We start from the raw sequence: 15,987 nt of genomic DNA on the forward strand, positions 1-15,987 counted from the left end.
CTGAGAGCAGCAGCAGCAGCAGCAGCAGCAGCAGCAGCAGCAGCAGCAGCAGCAGCAGCAGCAGCAGCAGCAGGTGTCTTGTGTTGTATTGTTGCGCTGCTCCTGCCCTGTCTGCGGCGGTCACTGCCGACACCTGCAGGCCGCGTGGGCCTCACAGGTGGCGGGCCGGGGGTAACAGCTGACTGCCAGGTGTGTGAGGTGGGTTGAGAACACTAATGTTTACGCCGGTGTTGAGTCATTAGTGAGTCACAGGTGTAGGTGTGAGCCCGGCGTCACGCAGCGCCTCGCAAGGTTACCACACTCACCTACACAAAGGTACTCACAGTAATCCCTCCAAGGTGTCCAAACTCTCACAGTAATCCCCCTCCCTGTCCACATTCTCCCAGCGATCCCCAGGTGTGGAGACGCCTCCAGTCAACCCGTCCTCACACCGACTCCATTCCATCCAGCGGTCGGTCAAAAATTCATCAATTTTTACATGCTGTTCATTCAAAACGGGAATTTTCTCAAATATACATGTGTATGTAACAATACAAAATGAATATTATAATATATTAGCATATTGTGCATATATAGACATAGGTTAGGTGTTTAGGTTCTGTTGGCGATTATTTGTATTTGTAGTACGTGGGTGAAGCATTTACAGCGTTGTGGTTCGAACACAATTCGTCAGTGAAGCACTTGTTCCGGATATGTTCGAACGTCAGCAGTTGTGAGTCGTGTGTAAACCGCTTTTCATTCATAAACAGGGGGTTTGGCGGGTGCATGGAATGGACTTTGGCCTTTATTTACGTGGACGGACTACATAATGTAGCCCGTCTTTTGATAATCTTTTGAAGTTAGTTACAAAATTTTGAATGTTACATACACATGTACATATACATCCACGTATACAAATGCATATATATATATCAATTATTTTTTTATATCACAAGTGATTCAACAAGAGGTTCACAACAGTCACTATACAAGGCACTTTACATCTATGGTAAGTCACACAGTTACTAGTCTTGCTCCACACCAACCCAACTGGGCGGCAGCTTTACAGTCATGTGCATACATTACCTGTCGAGAGTCTCCTAGTAATACACTTGGGTGTCCACAGTCTCCCAGTAATACACCTGGGTGCCCACAGTCTGCCTGTAATATACTTGGGTGCCCACAATCTGCCTGTAATATACTTGGGTGCCCACAGTCTGCCTGTAATATACTTGGGTGCCCACAGTCTGCCTGTAATATACTTGGGTGCCCACAGTCTGCCTGTAATACACTTGGGTGTCCACAGTCTGCCTGTAATACACTTGGGTGTCCACAGTCTGCCAGTAATACACCTGGGTGCCCACAGTCTGCCTGTAATACACCTGGGTGCCCACAGTCTGCCTGTAATATACTTGGGTGCCCACAGTCTGCCTGTAATACACTTGGGTGTCCACAGTCTGCCAGTAATACACCTGGGTGCCCACAGTCTGCCAGTAATACACCTGGGTGCCCACAGTCTGCCTGTAATATACTTGGGTGCCCACAGTCTGCCAGTAATACACCTGGGTGCCCACAGTCTGCCTGTAATACACTTGGGTGTCCACAGTCTGCCAGTAATACACCTGGGTGCCCACAGTCTGCCAGTAATACACCTGGGTGCCCACAGTCTGCCAGTAATATACTTGGGTGTCCACAGTCTGCCAGTAATACACCTGGGTGCCCACAGTCTGCCTGTAATACACTTGGGTGCCCACAGTCTGCCAGTAATACACCTGGGTGCCCACAGTCTGCCAGTAATATACTTGGGTGCCCACAGTCTGCCAGTAATACACTTGGGTGTCCACAGTCTGCCAGTAATACACCTGGGTGCCCACAGTCTGCCTGTAATATACTTGGGTGCCCACAGTCTGCCTGTAATACACTTGGGTGCCCACAGTCTGCCTGTAATATACTTGGGTGCCCACAGTCTGCCAGTAATACACTTGGGTGTCCACAGTCTGCCAGTAATACACCTGGGTGCCCACAGTCTGCCTGTAATATACTTGGGTGCCCACAGTCTGCCTGTAATATACTTGGGTGCCCACAGTCTGCCTGTAATACACTTGGGTGCCCACAGTCTGCCTGTAATATACTTGGGTGCCCACAGTCTGCCTGTAATACACTTGGGTGTCCACAGTCTCCCAGTAATACACTTGGGTGCCCACAGTCTCCTAGTAATACACTTGGGTGCCCACAGTCTGCCTGTAATACACTTGGGTGTCCACAGTCTCCCAGTAATACACTTGGGTGCCCACAGTCTCCTAGTAATACACTTGGGTGCCCACAGTCTGCCTGTAATATACTTGGGTGCCCACAGTCTGCCTGTAATATACTTGGGTGCCCACAGTCTCCCAGTAATACACTTGGGTGCCCACAGTCTCCCAGTAATACACTTGGGTGCCCACAGTCTGCCTGTAATACACCTGGGTGCCCACAGTCTGCCTGTAATACACTTGGGTGTCCACAGTCTCCCAGTAATACACTTGGATGTCCACAGTCTGCCAGTAATACACCTGGGTGCCCACAGTCTGCCTGTAATACACTTGGGTGTCCACAGTCTGCCAAGGGAGTGACTGTGGGGTACCAGGGTGCTGCTGGTGCTACTGTGGGCGCTCATAATGGTGCTCCGTGGTGTCGCGGCACCATGGTATTGGGTTGCTGGCAAATGTTTCAGTAGTAAGGTAACCTCTCACCAGGTGGTGTCCCCGTCATCACAGGCGCTACACGCACCCTCCTCCAGGCACAAGGATGGCCATCATAACAATTGATTTTATGAACCTGAATAAGGAGACGTTTAAAACCTTGCCTACACTTGTGTCGGAGCAAATCTGGAATATGCAGCACCTTCATGGAGGCCTTATATGGTTAAACATAATATGAAGCTGAAGAAATTCAGATGTTTACCACCAGAGGGGTCCCAGAGCTGAGAGGTATGAGTCTCCAGGAAACACTAAAGGAATGATACCTAGCCACACTAGAAGAGAGAAACAAGGGAGACATGATCACCCCATACAAAAATACTCGGGGAATTGACTGGGAAGACAAGGACTGACTATTTAGCATTGTTGGAACACGAACAAGGGAATTCAGGTTAAAACTAAGTACCAAAATGAGCAAGAGAGACATTAAACAAATTGTGTTTAGTGCCAGGATAGCAGAATAGTGCACAAGTGAGGTGCACGAAGAACTGAACAGTTAGACAGGTCAAGTAACTGAAAATGACAAAGAAATGAGCGGTATTCTAAATAAGAAATCGTTTCTGTATTTACTAGAGAAGAACTTCGTATTTTACCTGTACTGAACAGATCTATTTAGTGCTGTAGAGGACAAGTTGACTAGTTCAGTGGGTACCACGATAATGTTGTTAAACAAATTTATTTATTTATATATACACACAAGAAGGTACATTGGGTTTGTGAGGATACGTAGCATTGTGTTTACATCTTGTAAAGCCACTAGTACGCGCAGCGTTTCGGGCAGCTCCTTCATCTAACAGATAATTTTAAGTAGGTAAAGCGCCCTCTGATTGTCCCACACATTTGATGGTGCTACATAGCCTTCCCGGTTTGGTGCCTTCTTTTGATAATTACTTACTTTAAGTAGGTAAATTCTAGCAAAATTTTTAAAATGTTAACAGGTAGATTGCAAGAAAAAAATGAGAGAGATTAGTAGGTACATTAAAGCACGTCGATAGCTCTGATTGATAGCATTGACAGCTTGATTGATAATATGACAAAGGTTAATAGGCACAATAAAGCATATTCATAGCACAAATAAGATGACAGCAATGATCACAATGGTAAAGTTGTTTGGCTTAGGTATACATATATTGGGGGACTGGGTAGCACTAGATACAGTGCCAGTTTAAAGCATTAGATAGGAAACTATGAAGATGAAATTATGTACTTTTTTTTAATGAGGCAAAAGTTGGACAGCTTTTCAATTCATAAGGGAGTGAGTTCCATAGACTAGGTTACTTTATTTGCATAGTGTGTTTACAGAGATTAAGTTTGACTCTGGGGATATCAAAGATATATTTATTTCTGGTGTGGTGATAATGGGTCTTATTACATCTGTCCAGGGAGAGTTTCAGAGCATGGTTTGCATTTAAGAACAGGGTTTTATACATGTAATTGACACAAGAGAATGTGTGGAGTGAGTCTATGTTTAGCATGTTTAGGGATTTAACAAGGGAGCTGAGTGTTGTCTGAAGGCAGAGTTTGTTATTATTCTGATTGCAGACTGAGGTGATAGCAAGTAAGTAAAGCTCAGATAGCAGACTGAGGTGATAGCAAATAAGTAAAGCTGAATAAGTTCCGGAACCAAACGAAGACTTAGGCCTACCTGTCCTCAGGGAGGAACTCTGCTAACAGAAATGGATTAAGAATGATTACATAATTAGTGTTATGACCTACTTTCTTTCCATTGTTAGGTTTGGTTAGGTTTCATTGTGTTTGGTTACGTTAATACGATGTATTATTGATGATAATGTGAAATATAGAATTTGAAAACTATTTCAGTGTAGCCGAGAATTCAATTTACAGACAATTTTAAACAAACGATTTATAATATAATAAAGCTATAAGTTGAGAAAATCTCAGTTTAGGACAAAGGTTCACTTGTCAGTTTACATGAAGACTATAACTGGAACTGTAATATGGTTTCAGACCCTCACAAATATCTAGATAACTATCCGGGTGGCTTGTGGGGGCGGGGGGCGGGGGGGGGGGTTCTCACGGTAATGAATTTGGTCTGAGCACCGGGCTCGCTTGGGCAGAGCCATTAAGGAATGTAAGACGAGCTTAATGAGCCTCTGTTTTGCATATTTCATATATCATTAGCGTGGAGCAGAGTACCGGAGCGTGGAGGGTTGTCAATGTGGTGCCGATCTTAAAGTAACTCGTCCCTCTACTAACAGGTCGCCTGTTTTGCGTTATGGTGCCAACGTTACAAATGCAACCTATTAAGAAGAGTAATGGTTTACAAATATTCATGTTTTCTATGTACTGGACTCTATAGGCTAGGTGGCTTGCTTGCAATCGTACATTTCTGGTTACATAAAAAGGTTGCCTTATTTACGGAGTGGAAATCAAGAGAAGAAGCTGCTCTATGTAAAGAGGTGATTCACTTGTGTCACTTGTGTCAAGCTGTCAGTCAAGTGGCTTACCATCGCTACTACTAGATGTTAGGCTATCACCTCACTCCTGGGGCCCACACTCCTGGGGGCCACACTCCTGGGGGCCACACTCCTGGGGCCCACACTCCTGGGGCCCACACTCCTGGGGGCCACACTCCTGGGGCCCACACTCTTGGGGCCCACACTCCTGGGGCCCACACCCTACCAGCCCACTCCCTACCAGTTGACATGTGGGCCCTCATGCTTCACCCCACACTGTACAAGACATGAGGGCCCCACACACTGTACAAGACAAGACGGGTCCCCCACACTGTACAAGACACGAGGGCCCCCACACTGTACAAGACACGAGGGCCCCCACACTGTACAAGACACGAGGGCCCCCACACTGTACAAGACACGAGGGCCCCCACACTGTACAAGACACGAGGGCCCCGTACCTCACCACAAACTGCTCCCACTAGGCACTGTAGGTATCATACCTCGGGATAATTGGCACTGTGGTGGCCTCCGGAGTGCCAGGGTCGAGGGTTATGGCAGATAAGTTAGAGTTTGTGTGGTCTCTGGCACTCTGGCACTCTGGCACTCCGGCCAGGTCTTTGTCTTGGTAAACTTGACACAGCGTGACACTTGTGGCATGTGTCAAGGCTCTCCAAGCTTGCCCGGATGATGGTAATATTTTTAGCCCCGTGATAATTATAATTGATGTTGTCGGGGACAGCCAGCCTGTGTGTATATATATACATATATCCATGTTAAGCTTATATCGAGGTCCGTCCAAGATGGAAGTACTGCCCTCTCCGAGATGCGACCCACAACAGTTTACTAACTCCCAGGTACCTATTTACTGGTAGGTAAACAGGTGTACTAGTGTTTTTTTATTATTATTACTTTTCTACCACAGACGTGGCCACACATTAACAATGCTAACCAGCATATATACATTTTCTTCTGTCCTCCATGGACAGGGTGAGAGATGTGTTAAACATATAGTTCAGTGATTTATTGAACACTCAACCACAGAAGGTGATTGTAGGGATTTTAAAATGCTAGGCTAAACTACATACGTAAATACATAGATACACAGATTTACGTATGCCTTACATAAAGTGTTCGATGTGTCTTTTACATGGTGTCATTAATGTATTAATGTGCATTTACAAAGGTGAAATGTAATTCTGATCAGCTTCCACATATACTTTATATACATACTCACACATATACATACATATACATATATACATGCATATATATACACACACATATATACATGCATATATATACACACACATACATGCATATATATACACACACATATATACATATACACATACATTTGACTCTTTTACTCTGACAGGGTGAGGTAGCTGATAAAGAAACTAGTGTGCAATTAGTGTATTAGGTGATAGGAAACGCCCCCAGCCATTTCTGTCCCGCCTGGGATTCGAACCTGGAGTTGTCGATTGTGAGTCGAGAAGAAACCAGACTGTACCACCCTACTGATGGGTGTAGTGTGTGTATACACACGGGTGTAGGGAGGTGTGTGCTGTGGCGGGGAATTGTGCTCTTGAGTCTTAAGCTTCAGCTCCATGGCCCCGCCTCTCAACTTTCAATCAACTGGTGTACAGGTTCCTGAGCCTATTGGGCTCTCTCGTGTCTACACTTGAAACTATGTATGGAGCCTTTGTTCACTATTTTATAATTCTGAAAAAATACATTGAAAACACTGAGAAAATTCTTGTCTCATTGGCTAATTTATGTATTTAGTTCGCAGGAGTTCAGTCTCCTTGTTCGTGTACCACCTGTCCACCCTGGCAGCGCCCCTGAGAATCTTGTATGTAGTAATCATGTGTCCCCAGGCATATAAGTGTCTCACCATTCCTAATAGCGATTTGTTGAATAGTAATTCCTTAAGTCTTTCCTCGCAACTCACACCTATCAGCTCTGAGACCAGCCTCGTGGCAGCGGTGTGGTGGGTTAGTGTATATAGTGATTGATAGTGTTGACAGTGAGGTACAGCAGGTACAGCACCTGCTGTACCTATAGTGTTATAGATTGAGATAGTGTGGGACTGAAGAACACATGGTAAGAGAGAGAGAGAGAGAGAGAGAGAGAGAGAGAGAGAGAGAGAGAGAGAGAGAGAGAGAGAGAGAGAGAGAGAGAGAGAGAGATGGTGAGTGAGTTACTCATCCTCTGACTCACTTCTAAAAGAGACTGTAAACAGTCTTTTTATAGTGAGTGTACTACCGTCCGCCGCTGACCTCCACCAGTCACTACTATTACTGTCCCACTCTGCCCGCCCCTCCTCTCTCTCCTCCACCTGCTGCACCTGCCGCACCTGCCGCACCTGCTGCACCTGCCGCACCTGCTGCACCTGCCGCACCTGCCGCACCTGCTGCACCTGCCGCACCTGCTGCACCTGCCGCACCTGCCGCACCTGCTGCACCTGCCGCACCTGCCGCACCTGCTGCACCTGCCGCACCTGCCGCACCTGCCGCACCAGCCGCACCTGCTGCACCTGCCGCACCTGCCGCACCTGCCGCACCTGCTGCACCAGCCGCACCTGCTGCACCTGCCGCACCTGCCGCACCTGCTGCACCAGCCGCACCTGCTGCACCTGCCGCACCAGCCGCACCTGCTGCACCTGCCGCACCTGCCGCACCTGCTGCACCTGCTGCACCAGCCGCACCTGCTGCACCTGCCGCACCTGCTGCACCAGCCGCACCTGCTGCACCTGCCGCACCTGCCGCACCTGCTGCACCAGCCGCACCTGCTGCACCTGCCGCACCTGCCGCACCAGCCGCACCTGCTGCACCTGCCGCACCTGCCGCACCTGCCGCACCAGCCGCACCTGCTGCACCTGCCGCACCTGCTGCACCAGCCGCACCTGCTGCACCTGCCGCACCTGCTGCATCAGCCGCACCTGCTGCACCAGCCGCACCTGCTGCACCTGCCGCACCTGCCGCACCTGCTGCACCTGCCGCACCTGCTGCACCTGCCGCACCTGCCGCACCTGCCGCACCTGCCGCACCTGCCGCACCTGCCGCACCAGCCGCACCTGCCGCACCTGCCGCACCTGCCGCACCTGCTGCACCTGCCGCACCTGCTGCACCTGCTGCACCTGCCGCACCTGCTGCACCTGCCGCACCTGCTGCACCTGCTGCACCTGCTGCACCTGCCGCACCAGCCGCACCTGCCGCACCCGCTGCACCAGCCGCACCTGCCGCACCTGCCGCACCTGCTGTACCTGCTGTACCTGCCGCACCTGCTGCACCTGCTGCACCTGCCGCACCTGCCGCACCTGCTGCACCTGCTGCACCTGCCGCACCTGCTGCACCTGCTGCACCTGCCGCACCAGCCGCACCTGCTGTACCTGCCGCACCTGCTGCACCTGCTGCACCTGCCGCACCTGCTGCACCTGCTGCACCTGCTGTACCTGCCGCACCTGCCGCACCTGCTGTACCTGCTGCACCTGCTGCACCTGCTGCACCTGCCGCACCTGCTGCACTTGCCGCACCTGCTGCACCTGCTGCACCTGCCGCACCAGCCGCACCTGCCGCACCTGCTGCACCTGCCGCACCTGCTGTACCTGCCGCACCTGCCGCACCTGCTGTACCTGCTGTGCCTGCTGCACCTGCTGCACCTGCTGCACCTGCTGCACCTGCCGCACCTGCTGTATCTGCCGCACCTGCCGCACCTGCTGTACCTGCTGCACCTGCTGCACCTGCTGCACCTGCCGCACCTGCTGCACCTGCTGCACCTGCCGCACCTGCTGCACCTGCCGCACCTGCCGCACCTGCCGCACCTGCTGTACCTGCCGCACCTGCTGCACCTGCTGCATCTGCCGCACCTGCCGTACCTGCCGCACCTGCCGCACCTGCCGCACCTGCTGCACCTGCTGTACCTGCCGCACCTGCCGCACCTGCTGCACCTGCTGCACCTGCTGCACCTGCTGTACCTGCCGCACCTGCTGCACCTGCTGCACCTGCCGCACCTGCTGTACCTGCTGTACCTGCCGCACCTGCCGCACCTGCCGCACCTGCTGTACCTGCCGCACCTGCTGCACCTGCTGCACCTGCCGCACCTGCCGTACCTGCCGCACCTGCCGCACCTGCTGCACCTGCTGTACCTGCCGCACCTGCCGCACCTGCTGTACCTGCCGCACCTGCTGCACCTGCTGCACCTGCTGCACCTGCTGTACCTGCTGTACCTGCCGCACCTGCCGCACCTGCTGTACCTGCCGCACCTGCTGCACCTGCTGCACCTGCCGCACCTGCCGTACCTGCCGCACCTGCCGCACCTGCTGCACCTGCTGTACCTGCCGCACCTGCTGCACCTGCTGTACCTGCCGCACCTGCTGCACCTGCCGTACCTGCCGCACCTGCCGCACCTGCCGCACCTGATGCACCTGCCGTACCTGCCGTACCTGCCGCACCTGCCGCACCTGCCGCACCTGCCGCACCTGCCGCACCTGCTGCACCTGCCGTACCTGCCGCACCTGCCGCACCTGCCGTACCTGCCGTACCTGCCGCACCTGCTGCACCTGCCGCACCTGCCGCACCTGCCGCACCTGCCGCACCTGCCGTACGTGCCGCAACCAAAGAGGCCACCGAACCTTTCAGCGTCCTCGTTCCCTATCCACATCCTCTTCCAGAACTTCAACTCTTCCTTCCTCCTTTCCTCCCCCCGCCCTCCTCCCTTCCCCCCGCCCTCTTCCCCTCCCCCCGCCCTCCTCCCCTCCCCCCGCCCTTCGTAAAGCCCTTTGGTGATGAAGGGAGAGCCCAGCCCGAGAGTGGTGGTGACTGTCAGTGGAGGTGTGCTGGACTCTTACAGTTCAGTATGGCAGCGCCTGCTTTATAAGAGTAGCGATGACGTAGAGCGGTGCAGGAGGGTCTCAGGTGCACCAGGCTCCCTGCCTCACCTGGTGGCCTCACCTGGGGGCCTCGCCTGGTGGCCTCACCTGGGGTCTACCAGGCTCACACCTCCTGCATCACACGGATGCCTCTAGCACTAATATGTTCCATCGTCCATATGTGTGCTGGTACAACTCCCAAGTTCTTCAACACTTGTTCAACACTTAAGTTCCCTAACACTTGACGTTGAACACCCTTAGTTTTCTAACACCTGCCATAGAAAACCCCAGTTCTCTAGCATCTATCGTAGATGCTAGAGATGCTACCTCTAACATCTGCCGAAGAATACCCACAGTTATCTAAACCCTGCTGCTGGATACTCTATTTCAGTGACACTTGCTGAAAGAAAATACGCTCATAAATCTTGCTTTGAACAAAACATTTATGAAATTAGAACCAATAAATTCTAATGCTAATATATTTTAGTTTGTCATGAACAACGCAATCGTTTTCTTTTGCATTCTAAGCATAAAAGAAAATAGATGTTACGTGGATTTTATATGGTAAACTACTGTGAAGGTCTCCAAACCAAGGGGGCTGAGCTGTCCCTGCAGTTACTTTATCAGCAAGAGCCTTAATTTCACCTTCGAAATGAAATCCTATGTGCTAAATACTAGTTGCTGCTGCAGTCATTTTGTTATGGCCCTCATACCCATACTGTTGGAGATAGAGAGATAATTAACATGGGAAAGCGCCAAGCCATTACGACTATATAGCACTGGGAAGGGGTCAAGATAAGGATTTGGGATGGGACGGGGGGAAGGAATGGTGCACAGCCACTTGGATGGTCTGGGATTGAACGCCGACCTGCATGCAGCGAGACCGTTGCTCTACCGTACATCCAAGTGGTTGGGCCCATACTGTTGGAGGCGGCGGGAATGTTATAGTGACATAACCAGACCACAATGTACTCTAAGCTAAGTAATATAGGCATGTGCTCAGATACTTACAAAATTGTGATCAAGTTACAAGGCGATACAAAGTTACAGACAGTGTGTATTATCTACAATAAGCAAATCTGGGCTACTTGCCCATAATCTTGAGTAAAATAATTAAAAATAATCAATTACTAAAAGGTAATTATTTACTATTTAAACTAAATAATTTGTTTAACATTTGTGATGAAGTTATCCCGTGAACTCTTGCATGACATACGGTTAATTACGGAGTTTCGTTAGTTATGTGAACAGTTTTGCTCATAACATTTACACTGGACGCGTTTCCTATCGCCAATTAATGTCTCTGTTCACCTAGCAGTCAGTAGGTACCCGGGAGTGAGTCAGCTTGTTGCGGGGGTTCTATCCCGCGCGGGGTCGGTAGTTCGTCTCTGGGGGGAACCTCACTATGAGCCTCACCTGTATATATACACTGGCTGCCCGACACATGAATTATTAATTATTATTGTTTGGTCAGCTCTATATTGACAAGACACATGTACATGGAGAGGTATACTTCGCTTATATATATACACTGAGTTTACTTTTGTTCTGGACTAAAGTATACTTATTGGTTGGTCAGTAAGCTGTTGTGGTGGTCATAATAACCTTAATAACATGGTTGATAGTCGTCATGGCCACCAGTAAACTTAAGTAGGGGGCGCCAGGTACCAGAGGTACTTATATGGACGAGCCTCAGACCAGCAGTAATAACATGGAGAGGGCTGTTGACCTCTTAGAGTGATCTAAAGTATGTGGCTCTTCCTGCCAACTGGCAGGAATTCAAGGTGATGATTAATTTTTTTGGTGGGCATATGGTCTGGTTTAGTGGGCACGTTAACCGTGCACTCGGAGGCCAGTATGGGATGGAAGCCATGGCTGAGACTCTTAGTCAACGAGCCGTCTCTTTGGGACATATTTCCTGTATAACGTCAAGTAACTAGCCTGGGGGCAACCCTGCTGATTAGTGGGTTTATTTTCTCTGTTTTCTGACAACTAAATTTATATTTCTAGCAATGATAGAGTGACAAGTCATAAGCGAATCCCTGAGAAAATCCACGATATAACAAATACAGTCAAATCTTTTGACCATGTCGAGCTACGACATGGTCAAAAGAATTGCAACCGGGAAATCAACTTGACCTACCACGGATCCTTCAGTCTCTCCGTGACACAAACCAGGGTTTTCACACAATTATCCCATGCACCCGAGCTCTGTCAATAAGCTGTTCTACCTCTTCGCCCATACTTCATTACACACAGAAAGCACAATAGCGTGATGCATCAAATGAACAAATCCACAAAGGCCGTGAGGAGGGTTCGAACCTACGTCTGGGATTATCTCAGACGCGCCTTAATCATGGGCAAATTGTGTAATAGGAACTTCCTAATGGGAATACCATGGAAAACAGAACTCAGAGAAAAGACTGTACAGGATATGATGGATTATGTCACCCAGAAGTGCCAGGAAGCTGCAGACAGGTTTATCCCGGCCCAAAAAGAGAAAAATGAAAAGCAACAGAAGAACCCATAGTTCAATCAGGAATATGCGGCAGCAAAGCAATTGAGTAAAAGAACATGGAGAAATTACAGGAATAATAGAATGCCAGAGAGCAGGGAGAGATACCAGAGTGCATGAAATGAGTACCTCAGAGTGAGGAGAGAAGCAGAGAGATAGTATGAAAATGACATCGCGAGTAAAGCCAAGACCCAACCAAAGCTGCTCCACAGCCACATCAGGAGGAAAACAGCGGTGAAGGAACAAGTGATGAAACTGAGAAAAGGGGAGAATAGATACACAGAGAATTACAAGGTGTGTGAGAACTCAACAAAAGATTCCAGGAGGTCTTCACAAAAGAACAAGGAGAAGCCCCTGCGCTAAATGAGGAGGCAAACCAAGCAACCTTGGAGGCTTTTGACCTCGCCAGTTTTGAGTTCAAAAGGAATCTGTTGAAGCTGAATGTGACAAAGGCTGTTGGGCCTGACAGAATCTCACCGTGGATACTAAAAGAAGGTGCAGAAGCACTAAGTGTACCACTCTCTATGGTGTATAACAGGTCACTGGAAACAGGAGACTTACCGGAAAGCTGGAAGGCAGCTAATGTAGTCCCATTATACAAAATGGGTAACAAGCAAGAGGCACTGAACTACAGGACAGTTTCCCTAACTTGTATACCATGCAAGGTGATGGAGAAGATTTTGAGGAAAAGGCTCATAGAGTATCTGGAGGGAAATAGTTTGTAACACATCACCAGCATGGTTCAGAGATGGTAAATCGTGCCTCACAGGGTTAATATGACCAAGCAACAAAAATTAGGCAAGAAAGAGAAGGGTGGGCAAACTGCATTTTCTTATACTGTCAGAAAGCTTTTGACACAGTACCCCATAAAAGGCTGTTAAAACAAAAAGTTGGAGCAACAGGCAGGAGTAAAAGGTAAGGTGCTCCAGTGGATAAGGGAGTATCTGAGCAACAGGAAACAGCGAGTAACTGTGAGGGGGAAGACATCAGAGTGACGAGATGTCACCAGCAGAGTACCACAGGGCTCTGTACTTGAACCCATCCTGTTTCTAATATATGTAAACGATCTTCCAGAGGGTATAGACTCATTCCTCTCCATGTTTGTTGATGATCCAAAAATTATGAGAAGAATCAAGACAGATAAAGATAGTCAGAGACTACAGGACGACCTGGACAAACTGGAGGAATGGTCTAGAAAATGATTACTAAAGTTCAACTCAGGAAAGTGTAAAATAATGAAATTAGGCGAAGAGAGCAGAAGGCTGAACACAATGTACCATCTGGGAAGTGAAATCCTGCAAGAGTCAAAATGTGAGAAAGATCTGAGGGTTGATATCACACCGAACCTGTCCCCAGAGGCCCACATCAAAAGGATATCATCAGCGGCATATGCTAGACTGGCCAACATAAAAACTGCCTTTAGAAACTTGTGTAAAGAATCGATCAGAACCTTGTATACCACTTATGTCAGACAAATCCTAGAGTATGCAGCTCCAGCCTGGAGTCCATACCTAATTAAACACAATACAAAGTTAGAGAAGATTCAGAGGTATGCCACCAGACTAGTCCCAGCACTGAGAGGTATGAGCTACGAGGAAAGGCTAAGGGAGCTAAACCTCACGTCCCTGTAAGACAGAAAAGTAAGTGGAGACATGATAACCACCTACAAAATTCTCGGGGGAATTGACAGGGGTGGATAAAGAGAAACTATATAGCATAGGTGGAACACAAACAAGGGGACACAAGTGGAACATGAACAAGGGGACATAGTGTCTCATTTGGGCACTCAGTTTCCACCTGAGACATTAGAAAGAATTTCTTTAGGAGGTTGAGCTGGCGGGTGCAAGATGTGGCAGAGGTAGGTGGCGGGTGCAAAGAGACGTGGCAGCGGTAGGTGGCGGGTGCAAGGAGACGTGGCAGTGGTAGGTGGCGGGTGCAAGGCAACGTGGCAGCGGTGGGTGGCGGGTGCGAAACGTGGCAGTAGTGGGTGGCGTATATGAGGAGATGTGGCAGAGGTGGATGGTGAGTGCGAGGAGATGTGGCAATGGTGGGTGGCGGGTGCATAGAGATGTGGCATGGGTGGGTGGCGTGTGCGAGATGTGGTAGCGGTGGATGGCGAGTGCGAGGAGATGTGGCAGCGGAGGTTTTTTTTTTTTTGCAGGGATATTCCTGCGCAGGCCCTAAGCTTCTGGCTGGCCCACTAAGTGTTGCTTGTTTCTGTTTTACTTGGGCGGAGTATGAGTATTTATGACTGGTATGGAAGCTTCAGTAAGATTTTGTCCCATGTGTTTAACAACTTCTTCTGCTCTGTTGAATCTAAGCTGAAATCATAATGGGTTTGTAACTCTGCACTGTGTTAGATAATGTTCCAGTGGTCTGCCAGGCATTTCTCCACAGTGCTGACATTTCCTCTCATCTAACGGAACCTGTAAGCCTATTTCCCATGCACATGGGTATCCAAGCCTGATGCGATGTTAGTGTACTTCTGTTGTTCTACTGCTCCCTTTCATCAAACTAAGTGGTTCATAGTTGGTTAAATTCTTGTACCAATCCGCAGATCCTGATGTTGCAACTGCTGTATTGTGGTCACTGTACATCTTTTGCATTGCTCTGTTTCTAATTACTTTTATAATCTGTGATAGACTCTGTGGTATGTAAATATCTATATTTCTTCTCTTAATTGCAAGTTTTGCAGCTTCGTCTAAATGTCATTTCCTATTATTCCCACATGACTTGGCACCCAGTTGATAAGTACCCGACGGCCTTGACATTTGAGTGTTTGCATTAATGTTATGACATTTGTGATCAGATGGATATTATCACATATGTGTTCTTGTTGCAAGGTTTCAATGGCAGTTCTCGAATCTGTATATATGATAACATGTCGGTGTTCAGCAAGAGCATGTTCCACAGCCTTTTGAATGGCTATCATCTCTGTTTGTAAAGTTGAACACCCATTTGAGAGTCTCCAACTATTTACAGAGTTTCCTGCTTTAACTGCAGCTCCGATTTCTTGTCTCTGCTGGTCTACTGATCCATCTGTGAAGTATGTGAAGCTGTCAGATGCCAAGTTTGCTTCTATATGCATCTGTGCAATATTACATAGCAGATGAGGATTAGTCTCGTTCTTTTTTCCTTCAAGAACCATAATCTTAAGGTCTGTTGGCAGAGATTCCCAAGGAGCTTGCATAACAAAGTCTGCATGTATTTCGTCGACACCCTTCTCAGTGACTGTATTTGTTATATTGAATGTATTGATGGTGTTTATCACACAATGGGTCCACCTGTTGCTATTAGAGGCTCTTCTGTCCCAAGTTAATGCTCCATTTAGTATATCTTTAAGTGAACTGATTCTAGGTCTAGTCAATATCCTGGTCAGCATGCACGCAGCAATCCCTTTTACCCATATTTCAATCGACGTTAGTTTGGTTTCTATTCTTAGGTACAGTATTTTAGTCCATCTGG

General features: G+C 48.7%; 1 protein-coding gene across 1 annotated transcript; it reads right to left on the reverse strand.

Annotated features, from left to right (window-relative positions):
* Positions 1 to 319: 319 nt before the first annotated feature.
* On the reverse strand, positions 320 to 15,904 carry LOC138350996 (transcription factor SPT20 homolog). Its single transcript, XM_069302463.1, has 6 exons — positions 15,503 to 15,904; positions 9,474 to 9,734; positions 8,628 to 9,104; positions 7,566 to 8,591; positions 1,066 to 1,260; positions 320 to 481 (listed from the first exon to the last, which is right to left on the reverse strand). The coding sequence occupies exons 1-6, from the start codon at positions 15,902 to 15,904 to the stop codon at positions 320 to 322; spliced, it is 2,523 nt and encodes an 840-aa protein (XP_069158564.1).
* Between the last annotated feature and the right edge of the window lie 83 nt (positions 15,905 to 15,987).

Source organism: Procambarus clarkii, chromosome 48, assembly GCF_040958095.1.
Source record: "Procambarus clarkii isolate CNS0578487 chromosome 48, FALCON_Pclarkii_2.0, whole genome shotgun sequence".
NCBI classification, from domain to species: Eukaryota; Metazoa; Arthropoda; class Malacostraca; order Decapoda; family Cambaridae; genus Procambarus; species Procambarus clarkii.

Coding starts and splice junctions, on each gene's coding strand:
- LOC138350996 (XM_069302463.1), bottom strand. CDS start 15,904: ATGCTGACCAGGATATTGACTAGACCTAGAATCAGTTCACTTAAAGAT. Junction 8,592..8,627: donor AGGTGCAGCAGGTGCAGCAG/GTGCAGCAGGTA, acceptor CAGGTGCGGCAG/GTACAGCAGGTGCAGCAGGT. Junction 482..1,065: donor TACTAGGAGACTCTCGACAG/GTAATGTATGCA, acceptor TTGAATGAACAG/CATGTAAAAATTGATGAATT.